General features: G+C 25.9%; 2 protein-coding genes across 7 annotated transcripts; both read left to right on the forward strand.

The window, feature by feature from the left end:
- Positions 1 to 14: 14 nt before the first annotated feature.
- On the forward strand, positions 15 to 3760 carry LOC124428129 (centromere-associated protein E). Of its 3 annotated transcripts, XM_046971847.1 has the most exons (10): positions 60 to 163; positions 746 to 903; positions 989 to 1075; positions 1145 to 1364; positions 1470 to 1760; positions 1885 to 2078; positions 2154 to 2309; positions 2390 to 2678; positions 2781 to 2909; positions 3012 to 3760. In XM_046971847.1, exons 2-10 carry the CDS (start codon positions 896 to 898, stop codon positions 3246 to 3248), a joined length of 1611 nt encoding a protein of 536 aa, XP_046827803.1. In that variant the 5' UTR covers positions 60 to 163; positions 746 to 895; the 3' UTR covers positions 3249 to 3760. The 3 variants fall into 3 exon arrangements, with proteins under 3 accessions (XP_046827804.1, XP_046827803.1, XP_046827805.1); XM_046971848.1 differs by lacking the exon at positions 746 to 903 and having other exon boundaries at positions 15 to 163; XM_046971849.1 differs by lacking the exons at positions 60 to 163; positions 746 to 903 and adding an exon at positions 278 to 297.
- A 334-nt stretch (positions 3761 to 4094) lies between these two features.
- On the forward strand, positions 4095 to 22232 carry LOC124428127 (vacuolar protein sorting-associated protein 13). Of its 4 annotated transcripts, XM_046971839.1 has the most exons (60): positions 4095 to 4423; positions 4926 to 5012; positions 5101 to 5298; positions 5399 to 5631; positions 5807 to 5945; positions 6051 to 6297; positions 6386 to 6620; positions 6692 to 6809; positions 6983 to 7229; positions 7365 to 7619; positions 7690 to 7789; positions 7904 to 8143; positions 8218 to 8398; positions 8483 to 8571; positions 8656 to 8782; positions 8874 to 9106; positions 9197 to 9334; positions 9427 to 9577; positions 9694 to 9911; positions 9992 to 10144; positions 10221 to 10355; positions 10435 to 10607; positions 10671 to 10972; positions 11047 to 11186; positions 11338 to 11626; positions 11735 to 12006; positions 12095 to 12217; positions 12303 to 12405; positions 12489 to 12635; positions 12725 to 12921; positions 12996 to 13133; positions 13216 to 13335; positions 13414 to 13593; positions 13677 to 13853; positions 13938 to 14099; positions 14234 to 14397; positions 14480 to 14600; positions 14901 to 15077; positions 15678 to 15902; positions 15976 to 16191; positions 16746 to 16787; positions 17196 to 17255; positions 17835 to 18038; positions 18134 to 18271; positions 18359 to 18505; positions 18588 to 18736; positions 18883 to 18994; positions 19087 to 19331; positions 19425 to 19587; positions 19675 to 19891; positions 19967 to 20142; positions 20225 to 20344; positions 20435 to 20556; positions 20630 to 20943; positions 21028 to 21149; positions 21229 to 21398; positions 21477 to 21591; positions 21697 to 21828; positions 21902 to 22069; positions 22153 to 22232. In XM_046971839.1, exons 1-60 carry the CDS (start codon positions 4324 to 4326, stop codon positions 22213 to 22215), a joined length of 10029 nt encoding a protein of 3342 aa, XP_046827795.1. In that variant the 5' UTR covers positions 4095 to 4323; the 3' UTR covers positions 22216 to 22232. The 4 variants fall into 4 exon arrangements, with proteins under 4 accessions (XP_046827795.1, XP_046827796.1, XP_046827797.1 ...); XM_046971840.1 differs by lacking the exon at positions 17196 to 17255 and having other exon boundaries at positions 4096 to 4423; XM_046971843.1 differs by lacking the exon at positions 14901 to 15077 and having other exon boundaries at positions 4099 to 4423.
- The last annotated feature ends 111 nt before the right edge of the window (positions 22233 to 22343 follow it).

Consider the following 22343-nt stretch of genomic DNA (forward strand, 5'->3'; position numbering starts at 1 on the left):
TTGATATCTAACTAGATGTCGCTGCATATTCAGTCTCTTATGCTAGAACATCATTGATAATCTGGCGCTTTATCACCGTCTTAAAAGAGCTAAAACGAACGCATCGATTACCGATTTCATTGTATTCAATTGTTTCTAAATATTCAGTTTATATTTATCGTGGGTATGTATCCGTATACATGTATTGTTATTGCATCGATAGATACGTAAAGAGATTCATTTAGAGGTTTTATTAAAAAAAAAAAAAAAAAGAAAAAAAAAAAGAAAAAAAGTATGATACTAAAAATATAGTATCAGGTAAGAAAGGATATCAGAATGTTTAACATTAAATTGTCTTTTTCAATTGGATTTCTAATTAAAATAAACAATTTCTTATAATATATAATATATTTTTAATATTATATTGTATAATAAACAATAAGTAACGAATTGTTAATGATAATTAATATGTTATACCAGTGAAAAGAATTTGTTTTTTACATACTTCTTATGACTAGGTATATTAAAATATTTGTGTAATCATTTATTATAAAAAAGAAAAAAAAAGGAAACAAAAAATGTTTTAAATAGTAATAAGTCATGTAAAAATTTATTTACATTCTTTTATATTCTAATTAGTAGAAAATTACATGAAAGTATGAAATGAGATATAATACTTTTTATTTTATATATAAAATTATTATTATAATTTAGATTTATCTAGGAAACTGTATTTGTTGTCTATCATTTGGAATAATCTTTATAGCTATTAACTACATTTGATAGTAGTGTTCTTTGTTTGTAAAAGGTCATCATGTATGACCTTACTCTTATCTTAGCTCTGAATATTGAATTAATTATCCAAGAGTAGAATTTCTGTTCTTTATTCGAAGTTGCATCAATACATTCAGTATTTATGATAAGGTAGTTATATTTAATAAGTATATATGCCATTCAATTTCTGACACATTATATAGTTGTAAATTCATATTAATAATATTTATTTCAGATATTTAAGAAAAATAATGAAGTTTTTCAGTCTACTATTACTTTTGCTTTGTTTCTGTAGTAGTCTATGTAGTACAAGAGAAATCACGTAAGTATATTGATTCATTGGAAATGAATTATGATTTATATTTTACATAATAAATTTGTATTATTATAGACATGAGGATATAAAAGATGCTATGTTAAGTTTGGTACATATGATGCGAGAAAACACAGAAAAATTGGAAAGACATGAAGTGCGTGAGCGACAGTTAGGAGAGCAATTAAAAAAAGCTATATCTGTATTAACAAAGCGAGTATCTGCCATAGATGGATTAAAACAGCAATTTACAAAATTAGATGAACGATTTTCAGGAATTGAACAATTAATTGCACAGGTAATGTTATCTTATATTACAATTTATTTTACAATTCCATAACATAAAATGATCAGTAATAAAATTAATATTATAATTATGAATGTTATTTTTACTTTTGCTTAGAGGGATGAGCGAGAGCGTATACAAATGCAGAAAACGACAGATGCTTTGGAAGATATGGAAGTTAAATTAGAAGGATGGTTAACAGATATAGAAACTAAAATAACCAAAGTTCATGATATATCATTAAATCATAGAGAAATAAATCCTGATATTTTATCCAAGTTAAATAATACAGAATTATTGCTTATAGGACACATTACAGATCTTGAATTTACTTTAAAATCAACATCAATGGAATTAAAAGAAACTGTAACAAATCAGTTAAACAAAGCACAATCAATGGATATGAAGGTAAACATCACGTAAAATTGACTTAAAAAAACTGTCCACTATTGTGACACTTTCATTTTAAGTTGTATATTTGTTAAAAAGCTTATTCTAATAATACATTGACTTATTTTGTATCTTCCAACAGTTGCAAGATATTAATGATAATTTAAAAAATGTTAAAAATTCAATGGAAATTATTAAAGAATCATCTAAATCTCCAAAGAAATATTTAGACGAACAATTAAATATCTTTTTACTAGTGAAAGAACAAAGTAAAGCATTAAAAGATATTGAAGAGTTGGTAAGGAATTCTATAGGAGATATTCATGAATTACCACAGTAAGTTATTTTCTATTAATTATAAACACAATAATAAATAAGTTATTAAGTATTATAATGTCTATTTTTATTTAGAGTTAATGAAGCTCGGACATTGCACAATGAAACAGAATTACTTTTACAAGAAACTAAACACACAATTAAAGATATCATTATTAAAGAAAGTACTGATATACAAAATAAAATAATGAAAAGTCAAGAAGAGTCAAAAGATACGGTTGAAGCATTAAGGTAATATAAATAAATATGGAATTGAAAAATATCTTCATAGAATATAAATACTTTGTTAATTGTAATTTATGAAATTTTAGGATGGCTATGGCAGATAATTCTAATCATGTAAGCAAGGAATTACATGATCTTAGCAAAGGTCAATTATTAATGGTTTCAATGGCTGATCATGTATTAGATACGAAAAAAAGAGTAGAATATGGCGTACATCAAATTCTTTTGGAAGTAGGAGACTTAGTGAAGGCACAGAGTAAAAATATTAACAATACAATCAATACAAGATTCGATGGAATCTCTAATGATATAATGGACAATCAGAATGGTGCTTTAGCAAATTTAACTACTAAAATGGAACAAGAAATGAATCAGGTGAATATATAAAAACAATTTTATAAAATAGATCTCTAAATAGGTATCTAACCTGTTTTTTTTTTTTTTTTTTTTTTTTTTTTTTTTTTTTTTTTTGTAAAGGTTTGGAGACAAATAAATGTAATGTATCAGCAAATGACAGAGAGTGCGAAAGCTTTAGACAAATTACATAAGCAAAATGAAGTTTATATTAATGGTACAACTTCTACTATGGATGGAATGGAAAATAAAGTAATTATATTTAATAATATCAAATTATTTAATTTAATTATAATTGATATATTTAGATAAAAAATAAGGAATGGATGAGAAAATAATTAATTCTATACCTAGGTAAGCGAAATAACAAAGCGTATGACAGAAGTAGATAAAAACTTAAATTATCTATTGGGTCGTCTTTTATTGGTAACACAAGAATTTAACCAAATTAAGAGTGGATTAGGTACAGCATTAGACAACATTAAAGCCTCTTTTAAAGAAGTGCAAGAAAAAGCCAGTGATTTAAGTAATCCAGGACCATATCCAGTGCCTGAAAATTATAGTGAACTAAATGAACCAAGAACTAACTAATTATATACACATGCAAAATATGGCATTGCAAGAAAGGTAGGAACCAAAGGAGTTATACATTTGAATATTTTATATACTTATATTAAATATTTGACGATTTACATACAATGAAAGATACTTTGTATGAAATTTTTTACAACTTTTTTTTAAGTATATAATTTTTTACTGTGTAGTAAAGATATAAAATATTATCAATATATATAGAATATAACACATGCAGCTCATTTTTTATACAATGTTTTAAATAAATAATATATGTACATATAAATTTATATTAAATAAAAACTGATATATATATATTTTATTAATAGAAAATAAGGCTATAAAACTGTGAAAAAGTGTAAGCTATACATGTGTGTAAAGCTAGGTAGTATCTAGACAAACACATACTAAGTAGTATAATTTAGATACTTACTAATTCATGCATTGTATTATTTCAATTAATGTTAGACTAATTGATTGCGTTTCATTTTGATCACATTTTTCTAATAACATGAAATTAATTTTACTGATATGTAAGTTTTACAAATGTATATAGTGTCCTATATAGTTCTCTACATTTGAAAAATTACGGTATAAATTAAAAAAATAATGAATTTTTTTATAGAACGTATGAAGAATATGGCATGGAAATTCAATGCTGTGATTTTTTAATGTAACTATTGAAGTAATTTCTTATGTAATCTAAAACTCAAAGTTTTAGGAATAGTTCCTACCGTACTGATAGGTGACTGTAGTGTCGTTGAGAACTGAACGCCATCTCTATCGTCTGTACGTATTGATGTGACGTCACTATGTTAAGGAAATTACACCTAACGACATTCGCCTAGGACAAAACAGAAGGGCGGGAATGATTCTATTAAATGCTTAGTCTATTCTACATGTTAATCGATCTGCGGTCTAGATTTAAGGTTATGACTGCAGTATAGTCGTTTGGTTCACTTTATCATATCTTTGAAGATATTTATATTCAGTATCAATTTATCAGAGGAAAAACGAACAACATGTTTACAAATGTTCGATAAAGTGTATATATTTTCTTTCTATGTTTGTCGTTTGTAAATAAATTGCAAATATGGTTTTTGAATCAATTATAGCAGAGCTTTTAAATAAAGTTTTGGGAGAGTATATTCAAAATTTGGATTATACGCAATTAAAACTTAGTCTATGGGGAGGTGAGTATGATTTTATATTATTAAATACGTCTTTTATCAAATATTGTCTTTTAAATCAGATACTTATTTAAATTGTGAAATTGTAATTTCTGGTAAGAGAGAGAAAAAAATTAAAAGCCGATATCACATCACATTATTGCGCCTTTGTTTATGCAATATCTAAATGTAGGAATCATATTAAATATAATTGACGAATGTGACATCAGCTTCTATTTCTGATGTAATTCCATGCGCGTCTTATCACACGTTATATCAGGATAATTTTTAAATGGCCTATAAATATTCGAACTAATCTAAACAAGTTATCGATCCGATTATATTAATAAAATTTTCAGTGGAACAGACATTTTCAAATTTTTATTTTTTTCTGTCATTTAATTTATTTATGATAATAATTTATAAAATATTATTTAAATATTACGAAATTATATGACTTTATATTAATTAATATTTTTATGTATTATAAAATATAATGTCATTAAGTAAATGTTTGTTATTTCAGGCGATGTAGTATTAACGGATTTATTAATAAAAGAAACAGCATTAGATGTACTGGATTTACCTATAAGATTAGAATATGGTCGATTAGGTTTGTAAATGTATTAGATAGTATTTTATATTAAGATACATTATATTTGAAAGAAGGATTGAAAAAGCAATGTTTATAATATATTTAGGTAAATTGATATTAAAAATTCCATATAAAGATATATGGAATGCTCAAGTTGATGCGATAGTCGAGGAATTATTTGTACTTATTGTACCTTCAAGCCAAGTTGTTTATGATCCAGAAAAAGAAGCGAAGCAACAATTAGAAGCTAAAAGGGCTGAGCTTGCAAGAATAGAGAAAAACAAACAATTAGCAGAGACTAAACGTAAATTTTAAAATAATCTTATAATATATTTTTTTTTTAATATGAGAAAAAAGAATGATAAATTTAAGTATAATAAATTTCATATTTATTTTATTTATAGCACACGAAAAGCTAGATGATTCGATGGTTGAAAAATTAATTGCTCGTATGATAAAAAATATACACGTTGAAATAAAGAGAATTCATGTGCGTTATGAAGACCATGTTACATTTAAGGATCATCCATTTTCATTTGGATTTACATTAAATACATTTGTTTTAGAAAGTTGTACAGATACTTGGAGTACAACTGATAGCATGAAAGATATGTATGCAATTCCGCAAATTTATAAGGTAAATGATAGATATAACTAATTGATATTTTTTACAACTAGATAAGAATGGTAATTTTTAAACTACTCAAACTAGGTATTATTTATATAGGAATAATTATATGAATTAACATGATTTATTTTTAATTATTTATGAGGTCATTATCATTTACTTTAATTTGTTAATACTTTTACAGCTATGTACACTAGATGGCCTGGCTGTCTATCTTAATACTGGCATAGAACAATTTAGTAAAAATCCACTTTCTATGTTTTCAAAACTATTCTCTGATGGTATTGCAACGATGGATTATACTCCTACTGATTATTTATATTGTAAGTTATATTTTATTGTATTATATAGGATTAGTATTTTATTTTTTTTAATCAATTAAAAATATGTAGATAAATAATTATTATGATTCTTTTTAACAATTATAGTACTGGGTCCAATAAATGTTAATGCAAAATTAAAGCTTAATCCAAAACCTGAAGCAGATGGTAGTAATTATACCATTCCAAAAGTATGGCTCAATTTGGAAATGCTTAAATTACGAATAGCATTGACAAAACATCAGTACCAAACTTTAGTACAGTTAGGAGAAGGTTTGGATCAAGCTCAAAAGGCTGCTCCATATAGAAGATATAGACCAAATGTAACATCGTATAGGGGCCATTATAAAGAATGGTAAATTAATAAAAACCAACCTGTAGATTTATTTATATTAATATATAAAATAGAGTATACTCTTTATTACTTATTTTATTATTAATAGGTGGAAATTTGCATATACTTGTATATTAGAAGAAACTGTAAGGAGACATCGTAGAAATTGGGATTGGAATCATATGAAAGCACATAGAGATATGTCCCGTGAATATGCACAAGTATATCAAACAAAATTAACAACTAAGAAAGTAACGAAAGATATTGAAGAACGTCTTACTAATTATGAAAAAAAGATAGATCTTTTTAATTTAGTTATTATCAGACAACAAATTGAAATGGAAGTAAGTATTATATCTATTATTCAACTGGATGTATATTGAATTATTTTTAATAGTTTATTATTTTTTAATAGGTTGAAAGATTAGCAGAGAAAGAAAAAACTCTTAAAGCAAAAAGAGGATGGTTTGGCTTTTTGTGGGGTTCTCCTCAAACAGAAGAAACTCAAGAGTTGAATTCTGCTGCAGCTATTAGTAATTGTTTTTACTTTTTATTTCTCTTTTAAGAAATATTGTGAAAACTCTTTACAAAAATTTATTTGTTTATTATTACAATTTTATGGATAAAATGTTCTATAAGTTTTTTTTTTTATAAAATAGTATGATACAAGTAATTTAAAATTCATATAATTTTTTAATTATTTCAGTGCGTAAATTCGAGGAAGCCATGACACCACAAGAAAAGGAAAAATTGTATCGTGCAATTGATTACCAAGAGAACATTGCACCAGCTCATTATCCCGAAACTTATGAAATGATTGATACTAATTTCTTCTTACATGGACTTCAGTTACTTCTGTTGGATACAGATAAAGAATATCCAAGTATATTGGATTTACAATTAAATAGTGTTAAAGCTGGTTTTAAGTCACGACCTTCTGCTAATGCTATTTTGTAAGTTTCTTAAGAAAATTCATGCAGTACATATAATATCCGAAATAATATCCTCATTTTCCATAATATAAAGATTTAGAAAGATTATTGCATTATTGTTTTCAAAGTGATAAATAGTATTATTTTGTTTCACAGAATAACGACATCAATTAGTGATATGAAACTTTTTGGAGTAAAACAAAACGATTATATTCCTTCACTTTTCAATTCTGAACATGGAAGTGCAGATAATGTTTTATTATCTATTTCTTATGAAAAAAATCCTCTTGACAAATTATGTGGCGATCGTATTATTGTAAAATCAAAATCCGTGGATATTGTCTATGATGCTCAAACAATTATAGAATTAGTTAAATTGTTTAAAGTTCAAAATTCTTCAGCTTTAAATCAGTGAGTTATATCTTTTTTATATGAGTTCTTTGATAACATGTTTTACATAAAAGAATTTTATTTTTTATAGAATTCAAGCAGCTGCCGCAGAACAATTAGAAGGCTTAAAAGAAATGTCTGCTTTAGGTTTAGAGTATGCTATTGAAAAGCATTCAGTATTAGATATTCAGGTATGATATTTTATACATATATATTCTTAAATATATATTAGAAAAAAGAAGATATTCTTAACATAAATAGAAATAAACAAAAATAGAAATTATTTGATATTTTTCCATGTGCAGGTGGACATGCAAGCATCTCAATTAATTATACCACATGGCGGATTATATGATAGTACTAAATCATTATTTATAATAAATTTGGGTAGTTTGAAGATGCACTCTCTTGAGAAGCCTAAAAGTAATAAATCTAAAGCAACTGTTAAACAGCTTGCTAGTATGGGTAAAAGTGAAGAAGATATTTTATTACATTTAAGGGAATACAGTTATGACAAATTTGCTCTGAATATAGTTAATTTTCAGGTATGTATTTTTATGTTGTCTTTAATATAAGGCGTGTATATATATATAAATGTTATATTTTCTTATATTTATAGGTTCTTGTTTCATTGGGAAATGAAAATTGGAGGGAAGCCTTAATGAAACATAGTTCAATGACATTATTGTGTCCAACTACATTAGAAATTCAATTTCACAAATGTTTAATAACAGATGATCCTTTATTACCAAAAATGAGATTAGTAGGACAATTACCATCTCTTGCAATTAATGTAACAGGTTATTATGATAATATTTTTTCCAAAACTTATGTCAGTTCATTTCTTTTTGACAAATCTAAGAATAGAACATTTTGTATTATAGATGTACGTTTGTTAGAAGTTCTTAATATTGCTCAAAGTATTCCATTCCCTGAGGAAGAAACTTCTACACAACTTACAAAATCATCACTTGTAAGAAACATGAGAAAATTAATATGGTTTTTTTTTTCAATATTACTATTATATCTTATTATAAGTACTTTTTTTTTTTTTTAGAGCAAATCCGTTTCCCAATTATCTCTATTTAAGGAATTGACTACAATTTCTTCAAATGGTAAAAAGAAGCAGGAAGATAAACCACTTAAACAGACAACTGATTTAGAAATGAAATTCGAAATGAAAGGTAGTCATTTTCTGATATAAATATGATAATTATTATATCTATTTCAACAATATATATATATATATATATATAATATTTATATATTTGTCAGAATTCACTTTGTCAATCTCCAAACAAGTAGATGAAACAGTCATGCCATTTGTAAGATTTGAGATCTTACAGTTAGAAATTGACATGTTGCAACGTTCCTATGATCAAGAAATATTATTAAAACTTGGTGGTACTCAAATGAAACAGCATCATAATAATGAAGAAATTTTTATGATAAATACTCCCATGTCAACTGGAAAAGACGAATATCTTATTATAGTCCAGTATGTCAATGTAAGTCTATTTTTATATTTTATGATTAAAATTCATAAATATTATATAATTATTATATCATTTTTACATATAAATTTTTTATTGTTATAGGTGAATAAACGATCACCAGAATTTACTACTCGACATGGATCAGTTGTAAAATTGTTACAACTAGAATTTACAACATTAGAAGTAGTACTTCATCAGGAAGCCCTTATCGATTTTTTAAAATTTATGACATATATACAAGTAATATGAAATACAGAAAAATAAATGTAACGCATGTAATTTGTAATTTAAATCATTTTTATTTATTTTTTTATTTATTCTTTCATTGTTAGGATGAGATACAATCTATGTCTGCTTTAAAAGAGAAAGTGCAAGAAGATATATTACCATCTCGGCCAACTCATTTATCTTTCATACAAGAAGAAACTTCTACATTTGTCAGAGATCAAATCCAGAAGCAGAAATTTAAATCTTCAAATTTACGTATGTATTTATCTGTTTAGTAATTTTTCCTTACAACTGTATGATAATCAAAATTTAATCTAGAAGCAGTCCCAACTGAATTACTGTTTCTAGAAATTTATATTGTTTGTGTGCAGGACGTAAAAGAGGAGTGGTTGAGTTTATAGATTTAAAAATAAAAGCTAAAGTTGGCACTATAAGTATGAAAATGACCAGTAATGTAAGAGACATTAGTGCTTTTTTTATTGAAGGCATTATTGCTGGTTTTATAATGAAGGCTTCATATTCACAAGCAAATATTAATCTTACTTCTATTAATATCAAAGATCTTAATACTACATCAATTTATAAAAATGTAAGATTATAAACATTTTATTTTACACTGAAAAATTGATTTTCTTTTTTATGTAAATTCTGTCTTTATTAATCTTATAGATTATATCAGTAGAAGGTGAAGAATCTTTAAAAATTGAGGCAGTAATGTATAATATTGAACCACATGAATTTGATAAAAACAATATGTCTATTAAAATTATTATGGGTTGTCACCGTATTATATTTTTAAATGTCTTTGTTACAAATGTTATGGTAAGAGATTTTAATTACTTATAATGGTAATAATGTGTGTGTAAAAATATATATAAATTAACCTTTATATTTTTAGAATTTTCTCAATAATTTCCAAGCAGCTCAACAAGCAATTAAAGAAGCATCTGCAGCAGCTGCAGAAGCAGCAAAAACTAATATTAAGGATGTTCAAGAAAGTGCAACGCGAGTAGAATTAAATGTAAAAATCAAGGTATATATATTGATAAAAATTACACAAATAATACGAATTTTTTACTTATGCAATTCACATATATTTCGTATCATTTTAGGCTCCTCTTATATATGTGCCTAGAAATTCAAAAAGTGAACATTGTTTAATGTTAGATATGGGTAACCTTACAATTTGTAATATTTTTAAAAAACTAGAAGTTGAAACTGAATCTGAGGAATATCCTATAGTTGACGAGATGAAGATTGAATTACAAAATTTAAAACTCTTAAGGTATAATTCATTAAACAAAATTTATATCTTTTAAATGTTTATATATTTTTATTTTTTTATTAGAATAAGATTAAACAAAATTGAATTTACGATTGAGAACCAAGTTCTATTGCTAGAACCAGTTAGTTTTACACTATTGATGAAACGCAATTTGTCAACTGCATGGTTTACTTCTATACCAGATATTGACATGTCTGGTCGATTGAATAAAATTAATTTATTATTAAGTCAAGAAGACTATGCAACCATAATGAAAGTTTTAGAAGAAAATTTAGGAGAATCAATGGAAGAGCCTAAACCTACACAAATTTCGGGACATAATGATAAAAAGTCTTTATCAGATCATCAGAATAAGCGAAGAGCAAGTAAGTGCTCATAATAAATGTCTTAATCTTGTTATTTCTTGTATATTTATATTTCATTTGATTTAAATTCACAGTAGAACCAATTAAAGTGGACGTTATTACTGAAGAAGAAGTTACAGTTTTTCAAGAGCAAAAACATGTGCATACGTTTATTAAATTTGAATTTATTATGGATAGCCTTGTCATTAATTTGTTCACAGGAGGTTCCAAAATGGTAAAGTTATATATTTGCAGAATTGTCACAGAACTAATGTGATATTTATTATATTGTTAATAATGTAATTTATTATTTTATATTAATATTAAAATTATTATATTGATAAATTTCCTTTCTTCAAACATTATAGAATTATATTTTATTACAGTTACAAACTCAAACGTCACCTCTACATCTTCCAGAAAATGGTTTGGCAAGGTTTTCCTTAACACATTTTGCAGTTAAAGGACGAATATTCGTTGGTGATTTATTAGCAACTTCTATACTTCTTATGAATTGTACTTTGGACGATATTCGGCCTAGTAGAGAAAGTACTTTGACAAGACTCATGGAAAGGACAACCGCCTATTCATCTGCACATGATTCGGAAAAAGATGCAAAGACTGTGAGAAGTATGTTGGATGTAACAGTTAGACGAGGCCCTAATGACATATTTGGTAAATATTACATACACACACACGCAATACACTACATATAATTATAATATATATTATAATATATATTATATTTTTGATGTTTAATATCTTTTATATATAAATTTGCAGTTGATGTCAGAGTGTTTTCATTCAGTATTATTGTGTCACTTGATTATCTAATGAAGATAAAAGATTTTTTTAACATTGAATCTTCTACGTCAAGTAAAAATGTATCACAATCTTCACAAAAGGGTTATAATGAAGTAGTGACTAAGAAACGATCACCTCAAACTTCAGGAAATATTACCCAAATGTTAACTGTGAATTTACATGTAGAGAAGCCAGATATCATTCTTCTCGAGGATATGGATGATATAAATTCAAATTGCATATTATTAAATGTTTGTAATTTAAATATAATCTTTATTTATTTAGTAATATATATATATATATATGTATTGTTATTATATTAAGATTTTATTTTCATAGACTGAGCTACTTTTAAAAATGCGCATAATGGGTGAACATCAAGTTATAACAGGTTCTATTAAAGATCTTTCTCTTCTAACTGGTATATATAATCCTGCTAAAAGGGCTGATTGGATATATCAGGTATGAGACAATTATATAATTATAATCTTCTATTATATGTAATATGAAATTTAACATATATTTTTTTATTTCATCTATGTAAAAGGTTTTAAGACCATGTAGTGTTAGTGTAGCAGGTTCTACACCTGAAGGAAAAGGTCTTCATATAGATATATGTTGTACAGATATTCACATTTCTGTGTCACCAGGTATATACATACATATATGTCTAATATTATATTTATGCTAATATTACTAATTATTCATTATTAAATAAATAAATATTTTATAGGTGTAATTGAAATTTTGAACAATGTCATTCATACTGTAACTAAAACAGAAGTGGATGATAATGAAGTGGTGAAGCCTGAACCTAATTATAAAGGACTTTGGCAAATTACTCCATATACAGAACAAAATTATTGGTTTTTGAAACCAGGTTTAATGCATTTCATAATTTTTATTTAAAATGAAAAATTTCTTATATATAGAAACTTTCCAATACATTTCTAATGTTTGTTTATGTAGAGATTGCGATAGATGTAGCAGAATATTTTTCTTATCCTGATTGCGATGATAATGCGGTTTATAAACCTGAATTAGCTATTATTTCTGCACCAACAATTTTATTGACATTGGAAGCAGGTGTTGGTAACAAAACATTGCCAATGCTTCTGATGCATATTGGATTTCAAAGCCATGTCAATGATTGGAGTACTAAATCTGTATGATTATATATATACCTATATAAGTTTAAAAAAACAAATATTTTTACTATAATACAATTTACATTTTGTAGATGTCCTTGGAATGTACAATTTCTCTTATAATGGCATATTATAATAGTCGTTTAGCTTTATGGGAACCATTGATAGAACCAAAGGAAGGAATACAAAATGGAAAACGTACTTCAACTCCTTGGGAATTAAAAACGAAAGTAAATTCGCTAACAATTTAATATTTTTAGATTTTTTTTTTTAAATATGTTTCAATTATATTTTGCTTTTTTTTTTTATCAGGTACAATTTAATGATTTAGCAGTGAGCTCTAGAGGAGCTAGTGCAATCAGTCCAAGTATAGAGAGTGAACCAGAAGATTTACATCAAATTGCTAAAATGTCCATTGACGTAACATCTTCTGTAAGATAATTGATTATAATAGTTTTTTAAAAAGTAAAATATATCAATCTAACGATTTTATTTTATTTTTAAATATAGGAAAATCTAGAGATTACAGTGACCAAAACTTGTCTCGATGTATTAAAACAATTAGGTAATGCATTTTCTTCTGCTATTGAAGCTGGTGGAAAAATGGCCACTCAAAAATTAGCACCATATGTATTGAAAAATGAAACTGGCTTGCCAATGACACTAAACTTAGAACTTAGTCATTTTAAGGTAGAAGTAGTATATATAAATTGCAACATCTATATTCTTATATAATACAGCAATTTATATAGATGAAATACATTAATTTTTAGATATTTGATAGTGATTCAAGATCAAGCAATAAAGCAGATTTGTATACCGAAGTAATTCTCGAATCTGGAGCATCCATAGAACTTGTACCAAAGTTTACCAAAATAGAAACACAGCTTCTTGAACAATTAAAAGCTGACTCTGTTAAAGATAGTGAAGACAATAAATTTGTTGTTTCGGTAATGCAAATAATTTTTAAATATTCATTAAATTGTGTGCCTTTAATGCATATTCCTATAAAAATATATTAATGTATTTTTTAGTTCAAAGAAATTTGTGATAGACTGACAATACCAGTTCTTCGAGCAGATAAAAGATTCTTCTCGTTGAAATATCGTAAAGATAACTCAGAAGAATGGGGTATTGTTTCTGATGTTGTTGTTGATGAAGGAAGCACTATTGTTACACTTAGAAGTATCCTTCAGGTAAATATTTTTTGGCATGATTATATTTTTGTCAAATAATATAATCATTTATACATTAGGTCATTTAATATTAGAAAATTTTGATGAAAAATAGCAGTTTTGTTTTTTTTCTTAATGTATGATAATTATTATAGGTACATAACCATTTCACCGAACCTATATCTGTATATTACATGACGAAACGAGGAAATGAAGTTGAATGTGTAGGCACGGTAGCTCCTGATGATCGATTGAATCTTCCATTGGATGCTGTATATACACCAACAAATATTTATTGGTTGTTCTTTAGTGTTAATGGGTTAGTTCATTTTACATTGTGTAATATATATTTGCATTATCACTTTCTTATTATAAGATTTATATTTAAACCACTATTACAGTTACATGGTTTCAATAGAACCATTTGTTTGGAAAGACCTTCAAAAAAATGTTTCCATGACAAAACTGCTAAAGTGTGAAGCAAGATCAAAACAAGAAATAATAGAACCATTTTATATACAGGTAATTATGTCAATCTATATATATATATATATACTTTAATTTTTATGATTTTTTTTTTTAATTACACTTTTGAAAAACGTTTCTTTGTAAATAATTTCTTACAATAACTAAAATTAATATCTATATTATATTATATTATATCATATTATATTATTGTGTCAATAATATTACTACAAATATAATTGTGAAATACGCGACGAATTAGATAATATTATATTGTACAATTATTTTTAACTTTATTGAGAGAATTTTGTTGGAATGCTTCGTATGCTTGTACAAGAAGCGATTTTTTACTTTTAGATGTTTTTCGTGATGATTGTGGTTGGTAGTATTCTCTATAATAACAACACGATCAGTTTATTATTAAATGCTATCGACTGGCAATACAAATTATGTAATTTTATTGATCACGTGAAACGTTTCTGCTTGAATTGTTTTAATTCAGAGCACCCAAAATATGTGGAAACGCCTATTCAGGTACTATCATATTCTTCAGTTAATATGTTGCAATCTTGTATATTAGTGATGATTTTATGGAGAATAAGAGGTGTACCTGCATTGTTTTGTTAGTTAGATCGTTTGTTATTAACTGTGAATGTAGAGATTAATATTTTTTATAACTGTATATTTTTTAACTAGAAATACTTGCATCATTTTTTCTGTTACTGAGAATATGATTAGTAAAGAGATGAATATTATGTATGTAAATGATAAGGTAAAAGTTAGAGTTTTTTGGTGAGTGTCATTTTCAAAAATCACACTAAAAGTGAAAATTGGATATACTATATATATCCCTTATACATACACACACATGTATATATACATATATACATATTTACATATATACATATATACATATATACATATATATAATTTATTCCGAAGTGATTATATCATATTGTAAAACTATCATTTAATTTTATTATTTTTATATCAGCTGCTTGTAAAACTATGATTTAAATATTTGCCAAGTATTTTTTTGCATGATTCTTATGTCTAGTTAGTATTGTTATATGAAATATTGTAAATATACTATGTTGTTTATAAAAGTGTATTATAATATATTAATATTTGCAGGTTGTAGGAGAAATAGAGCAAGTTTATTTTGAAAATACTAGTCGCCACACAATGGCAAGCACTATTTATAATGTGCATTTATATCCATCTGTATATCTAAAGAATTTTTTGCCAATTGACATTATTATTTGTCTTCCTGGGATTATTGAAGAAAAACTTTTGGAAGCTAGTGCTACTTTACAGATTCCAACAATTGACTATACAAAGTCAAATATTGTTATTAAGGTAAAGATATTATTAATATTATATATATCATTTATATGTGTAGCTAAAGTGACATAAATGTTTGATTTTGCAGCTACCAAATTATTTAGAGAAAAATTGGTCATGCAAAGGTGAAATAATAGCAAATCCACCAGAATTTTCAGTTTGGTCTTTTGAATCGTTTGATAGTGCACAAAAAGTTGTTATGGATTTAGGAATGCATACATCATATAAACATGGTTCCATTATAATGGCTCTCTATTGTCCTTTTTGGATGTTAAATAAAACTGGATTAATGTTATCTTATAGGGTAAGTGTAAAAATATGTTGTCTTTTAATAAATATTGTATCATTTAGGTGTATATTTTTTATATATAACTAATTCTTTACTTATTTATTCCTAATATAATTCTACTCAAAATTTCATACAACAATTCAATCAAGAGATTGAATGTCTCGTAGTATTAACATTTAAAAAAATATATATTTATACAAATCTTTTTATTAATCTTTAAATTGAAGCAAATTTACCGACTAACTATGCTTGCTGGCTTTTTTCTTTTTTTTTTTTTTCTATGTGAAAAATATATTTTAGCATAAGTTTAATTTACATTTTACAGCTTTTTTTTTTATGTAATAATATATATAATATAAATATTGAATTTATAGGGTGTTTCAAAAAGGATAATGATATTGGAGTGTGAAGTTGCTGAACAAAAATGTCTTGCATGATCCTTTAAATTAATATTCAAATTTATATTTATACTTTTATTTAAACTTAATATATTTGTTTATAATATTTTATCATGTAGGTGTCTCTTTAAATTTATTTTACGACATTGAACTCAGAATATTATTTTACAGAAGTCAAGTAAGGGTGGTAAAGAACACTCAAGTCCAGTTAAGGTAGAGCTTTATTACTATTGCACTTTAACTTCATGCTTTTTATAGAATTATTTTCTTGAAAGCTTGTAAAATATTATTTTAGAAGCTTGTAAAATTTTTGTGCTATTTATGATTAAAGTAGAAACTTTTGATTAGTAGAAACTTTTCAACATATACATTTGGTATGATGCTATATGTATTTTTAATTCTTTTTAATTTTTTTAAAAACAAAGAAACCACTAAAAAATGATAGTAATATTATTAAATTAATAAAAATAGTAGTGTGTTTCATTTAAGTGACATTTATATAACAATTTTATTTGAATCTAAAAATGAAAATATATAATTATTCTTTATAAGATAATAATACAAAAATAGCACACTTTACATATTTGTTTTTATATATATATATATAAAGGTATATTTCAGAAACTCATTTCTTCTATGAAACCTCATCATCCACGTGCACAGTATAGGAAGAGGAAATCGGTGATATTTTCGTTTCAAAATTTATTTAAATATGTTTAAATAACATTTAATTGCACTAATATTCATAAATTCAAAATTATAGTATCACATATACGAAACTGCAATACTAATGATATTTACTAATGATATTTCTTGCCAATATAAAAGTTGTTCTAACATCACATATGCACAGCTTGTTAAGCTGATATATATGTATATATATATTTATACACACACATTCACATACATATATACATGAATACATACATACACAAGCTATTTATATTCTATTTTTTCTATAAGTTTATTTAGTTTTTCTATTTCCTTGTATTTATTAATATGTTTTGAATACTTAAAAGAACACACATACATAGATAAAATATAATGTGTTATATATGTGTAATATATTATGAGTATATATGTTTAGTATAATGTCATAATCTGCAGCAATGTTTTAGTACTGTATATGCATGAGCAACTAAATAGGAGCATCATTGGAAAAATACTTGTGTTTTTATATATTTATTTGAATTTTAATTTCACTGCTTAATGAAAACATTATTATGATGAAAACTATAGTAGTCTTTCCTTTCATTTCAGAGTGGTGAAGATCATTTAAATATTTTATACCATCCAGAACATTTTAAAGGACCAATATTATTTTCATTCCGGTCAAAAGTCTTTTTTGGTAAAAAGAAAGCAATGGTGAAGGTAGAAGATGGAGAATGGTCTGAAAAGTTTTCCATTGATGTTGCAGGAAGTGAGGGAGTAGTTGCATGTAAATATAATGGAATGATATATCAGGTATATTGTTTATTCATTACAAAATTGTGTTGTGTGTGTTATTTATATTATATAATTACGAATATGTATTTTTATAATAAATTTTTATATTTTAGATTGGTGTACATAATCAACTGACATATAATTCTTTAACAAAGCAAATTACATTTACGCCTTATTATGTTCTTATTAATAATAGTGATTTTATAATTGAATGTCAAGAAGGCGATAGACCTGCTGATCCACTTATCGTAGTATGTTAAAAAGAAAAAAAATCTATTCTTAAGTAAAATATATATTCTATAACATATATATTTTTTGATATATATTATAATATATAGGTTTCACCTGGAGAATGTTCTGCTTTTTGGCCTCGTTCAGAACAAGAAGTAAAAACTTTGAAAGCAAAGGCTGCAGGATATCCTGAAAAAACAGCAGCTTTCATTTATACTGATAGCCATACTACGCTGTTGAAACTAGACAACAAGGTTTGTGTTTATTATTGTGTAAAATAACTTATTAATAATTAAAACGTTGAACAATTATTTAATAATTATATTTTTTTATTAGTATGGTGGTATTAATGTTGATATACAAATCAATGAAGGTGGGATATATATTTCAATGACAGGTTATAGTCCTGGCAATGCTCCTGCTCTTATTATAAATCATACTCATTATTCAATCAATTTTTGGGAAAAAGGATCTATAAATATAAAGTGCGTATAAAATTCGTTCAGCAACAGATTTTTTAATTGACATATTAAATAAATAAACATTAAACATATGTAAATCACATATATTTGTAAATCACATAATTATAAGAACATTTGTATGAAATAGAAAAAATTTATATTTCTTGCAGAACTATTGCATCATTTAATAAAATGTTTTATACCTGGGAAAATCCTGCTGGTCCAAGAAAATTAATGTGGGAAGGTGATAACAATAAAGAAATAGAAGATGATCTAAGAAAGGTAAACTAAATTATTTTATTAAAGATTTACCAAACCATTAGAATTTCTAAATTATTTCTAAGTAATCATTTTTTTTTGGTTCCACTTTTTAGGATACTTTGGGTGCTTTTAAAATACTTATTTCTAATACAGAAGAGGACATATATTATGTATCATTTCTTAATGGTACACAAAGAGTACTTCTATTTACTACAAATTTGAAAATAGCTGAAGATTGTCAACTAGTAGGCGATTTGGAGCCTATTGAACAAGAAATAACTCTTAATATTCATGGAATAGGATTTTCACTTGTAAATAATATTACTAAGTCAGAGCTTTTATACATGTGCATAGCTAGGTAAATACTCTTTGAAGTATATCTATAATTTTTTAATAATATTGGTATACCGATATATTGTTGAATAATGATATATTATATTATTTATTATAGCTCTGGTATAATATGGGAAACGTGTAAATCTACTGGAAGTAGATGGCGTGGTCTTAATGCAAGAGAAATTAATATTATTGAAGAGGGATATCAAAAATATATACGTGAATTACAAATTGAGAAGGATCCGTCTCATAGAGTATTACTTGAACCTAAGTTGGAGGTAGAGATCTAAAAATTTAATAATTAGCTTTATTCTATAATATTTATTTGCCATAATAGCCAATATTTATCCTGTAATTAATTTTAGGTTGATTACTTAAATATGGAAATGTTAAAACCACATCGTCGTTACATGCGACGTTCATTCCAAACTGGTTTATGGCTACAGTATAAAACATCAACTCATCAAGTACAATTACATGCAAAAATTAATAGATTACAGATAGATAATCAACTTTTAGATTGTGTTTTTCCAGTTATTCTAGCACCTGTCCCTCTACCTAAAAGTATCACACAAAGTACAGGTGAAAAGTGTTCTTAGTATTTTTTCTTGTTATAATATTGGATTGTTTATTCCTAAAATTGTATTAATTTTACAGTACCTAAGCCATTTGCTGAACTTAGCATGGTAAAACGTCTTTTGGAACATAGCACCGTGCAACAATTTCGTTATTTCAAAGTACTTATTCAAGAATTTCATATTAAAGTGGATATAGTATTTATAAATGCCATTATGGCCTTTTTTGAAGCCAATGTAGCGAATGATGCGGAAGAAGTAAGATTTTATATTGAAATAATTGTTTTATTTATATCTATAATAAATATGTATCAAGAAGTTTTTAATTTTTATGTCGTAGAGCGAATTATTCCGCACAGACATGAAATTGGTACATGAACCACTTATGTATCATGTTAGTCTAATCACAACAGCTGAACAAAAGAATTTCTTCGACTTATTACACTTTTCACCTCTTAAGGTTAGTGATCTTATTTTTTATTTATATTATTATGTATAAAAATACTAAACACGTATTTTTATGATTATATAATTATTCTTTCTCCATTAGATACATATTAGTTTTTCAATGACTGGTACTGGAAGTGGACCTTCTGCACTACCTCAAGTATTAAATGTATTATTACAAGGGATTGGAGTTACTCTGACTGATATTAATGATATCGTATTTAAGTATGTTATTTTATTTCTTAGTTTTTTTTTAACGTGATAAAAGAAAATTAATAAAAAATTAATCATTTTACAGATTAGCATACTTCGAAAGAGATTACACTTTCATGACAAATAAGCAATTAATCTCAGAAGCAACTACGCATTATGTAGGACAAGCTATTAAACAAGCTTATGTTCTTGTGTTAGGTCTTGATGTTATTGGTAATCCATATGGTCTTGTAGTAGGTACAATGAAAGGTATCGAAGATTTATTTTATGAGCCTTTCCAAGGTGCCATACAAGGTCCAGGAGAATTTGCTGAAGGATTATATCTTGGTGTAAGAAGTATGTTAGGTCATACTGTTGGTGGAATGGCAGGAGCTGTATCTAAAATTACAGGAGCTATGGGTACAAGAAGATTACATAACATTATTTTTCATTTACTAGTCATGCATACGTACATTTATAATCGTAATGTTTTTATATGTAAAGGTAAAGGAATAGCTGCTTTAACTTTTGACAAAGATTATCAAAGGAAAAGACAAGAACAATTGAATAAACAGCCAGCAAATTTGCAAGAAGGACTTGCAAGAAGTGGAAAAGGTTTGATAATGGTATGCTTATGAATTAAGTTAATACTTAACAAGAAATACTTTTGTATGACTTATATATTAAAATTAGTCGTTTATATAGGGAGTTGTAGATGGTGTAACTGGTGTTGTAATGAAACCTATATCCGGTGCTAAAGAAGAAGGCGTTGAAGGATTTTTCAAAGGTTTTGGAAAAGGAGTTGTTGGACTTGTAACTAGACCAACTGCTGGCGTTGTTGATTTTGCTAGTGGATCTTTCGGTGCTGTTAGACGGTATAAACATATTTCTTTTTATATTTTGTAATTTTTTATATCTATAAAAATAGTTTAAAAAATAAAAATATATTTTAGTGCGGCTGAATTAAACGAAGAAGCTAAAAGAGTTCGTCCACCGAGATTTCTGCAGCCAGACAGTCTTGTTCGACCTTATATAAGAGATGAAGCAGATGGTAATAAAATTCTGATTGTAAGTAACTCATACAATTTTATGATAATAATATGGCATATAAAATATTATAATAAATTTAATATTATTGAAATTTATATATGTATTTTCTTTTCTTTTTCACAGGAACTTGAAAAAGGAAAATACGCAAACACAGATATATATTTCTATCATATATATATAAATAAGGATGTCCTATTACTTACTGATAAACGTATAGCGTATCTTGAACATAGTGATTTATTCGGTGGTTGGAAGGTATTTCTTAGATCAAATTTGAAGAATTTCTCTGTCTACTATAAAATTATTTATTCAAAATCTTACTTTGTAGGTCGATTGGACTCATACATGGCATGAAATTGGTGAATTACCGAAAGTAGTAGATAAAGGGGTACAGATTTTCATTAAAGATTCCTCAAAAAGAAAGAAACTGGGCAATTTATTTGGTAGTACGGAACAATCCAAAATAATCTTAATACCAGATAACAATATAAAACAGGTTGGAAATTTTTTTCTTTTTTTTTTTGCATTTATACTTAAATAATAAAAAATAATTATTTATGTATCTTATTATTTTTATAGTTACTTTATACTAAAATATGGGAACAGATGAATCAATATGGATTAACGGATGAATTTAAATAAGTTACTAGTATGAAAATCAAAAAGAGAGAGCATAATATATTGACAAATTACTTTTGAAACTTTATGCTTAAGCAAAACTAAGAGTGCCTAAATGCTCAATTTGCATTAAGCTTTGCAACTGAAGTTAT

Source organism: Vespa crabro, chromosome 11, assembly GCF_910589235.1.
Source record: "Vespa crabro chromosome 11, iyVesCrab1.2, whole genome shotgun sequence".
In the NCBI taxonomy this organism is placed as follows: Eukaryota; Metazoa; Arthropoda; class Insecta; order Hymenoptera; family Vespidae; genus Vespa; species Vespa crabro.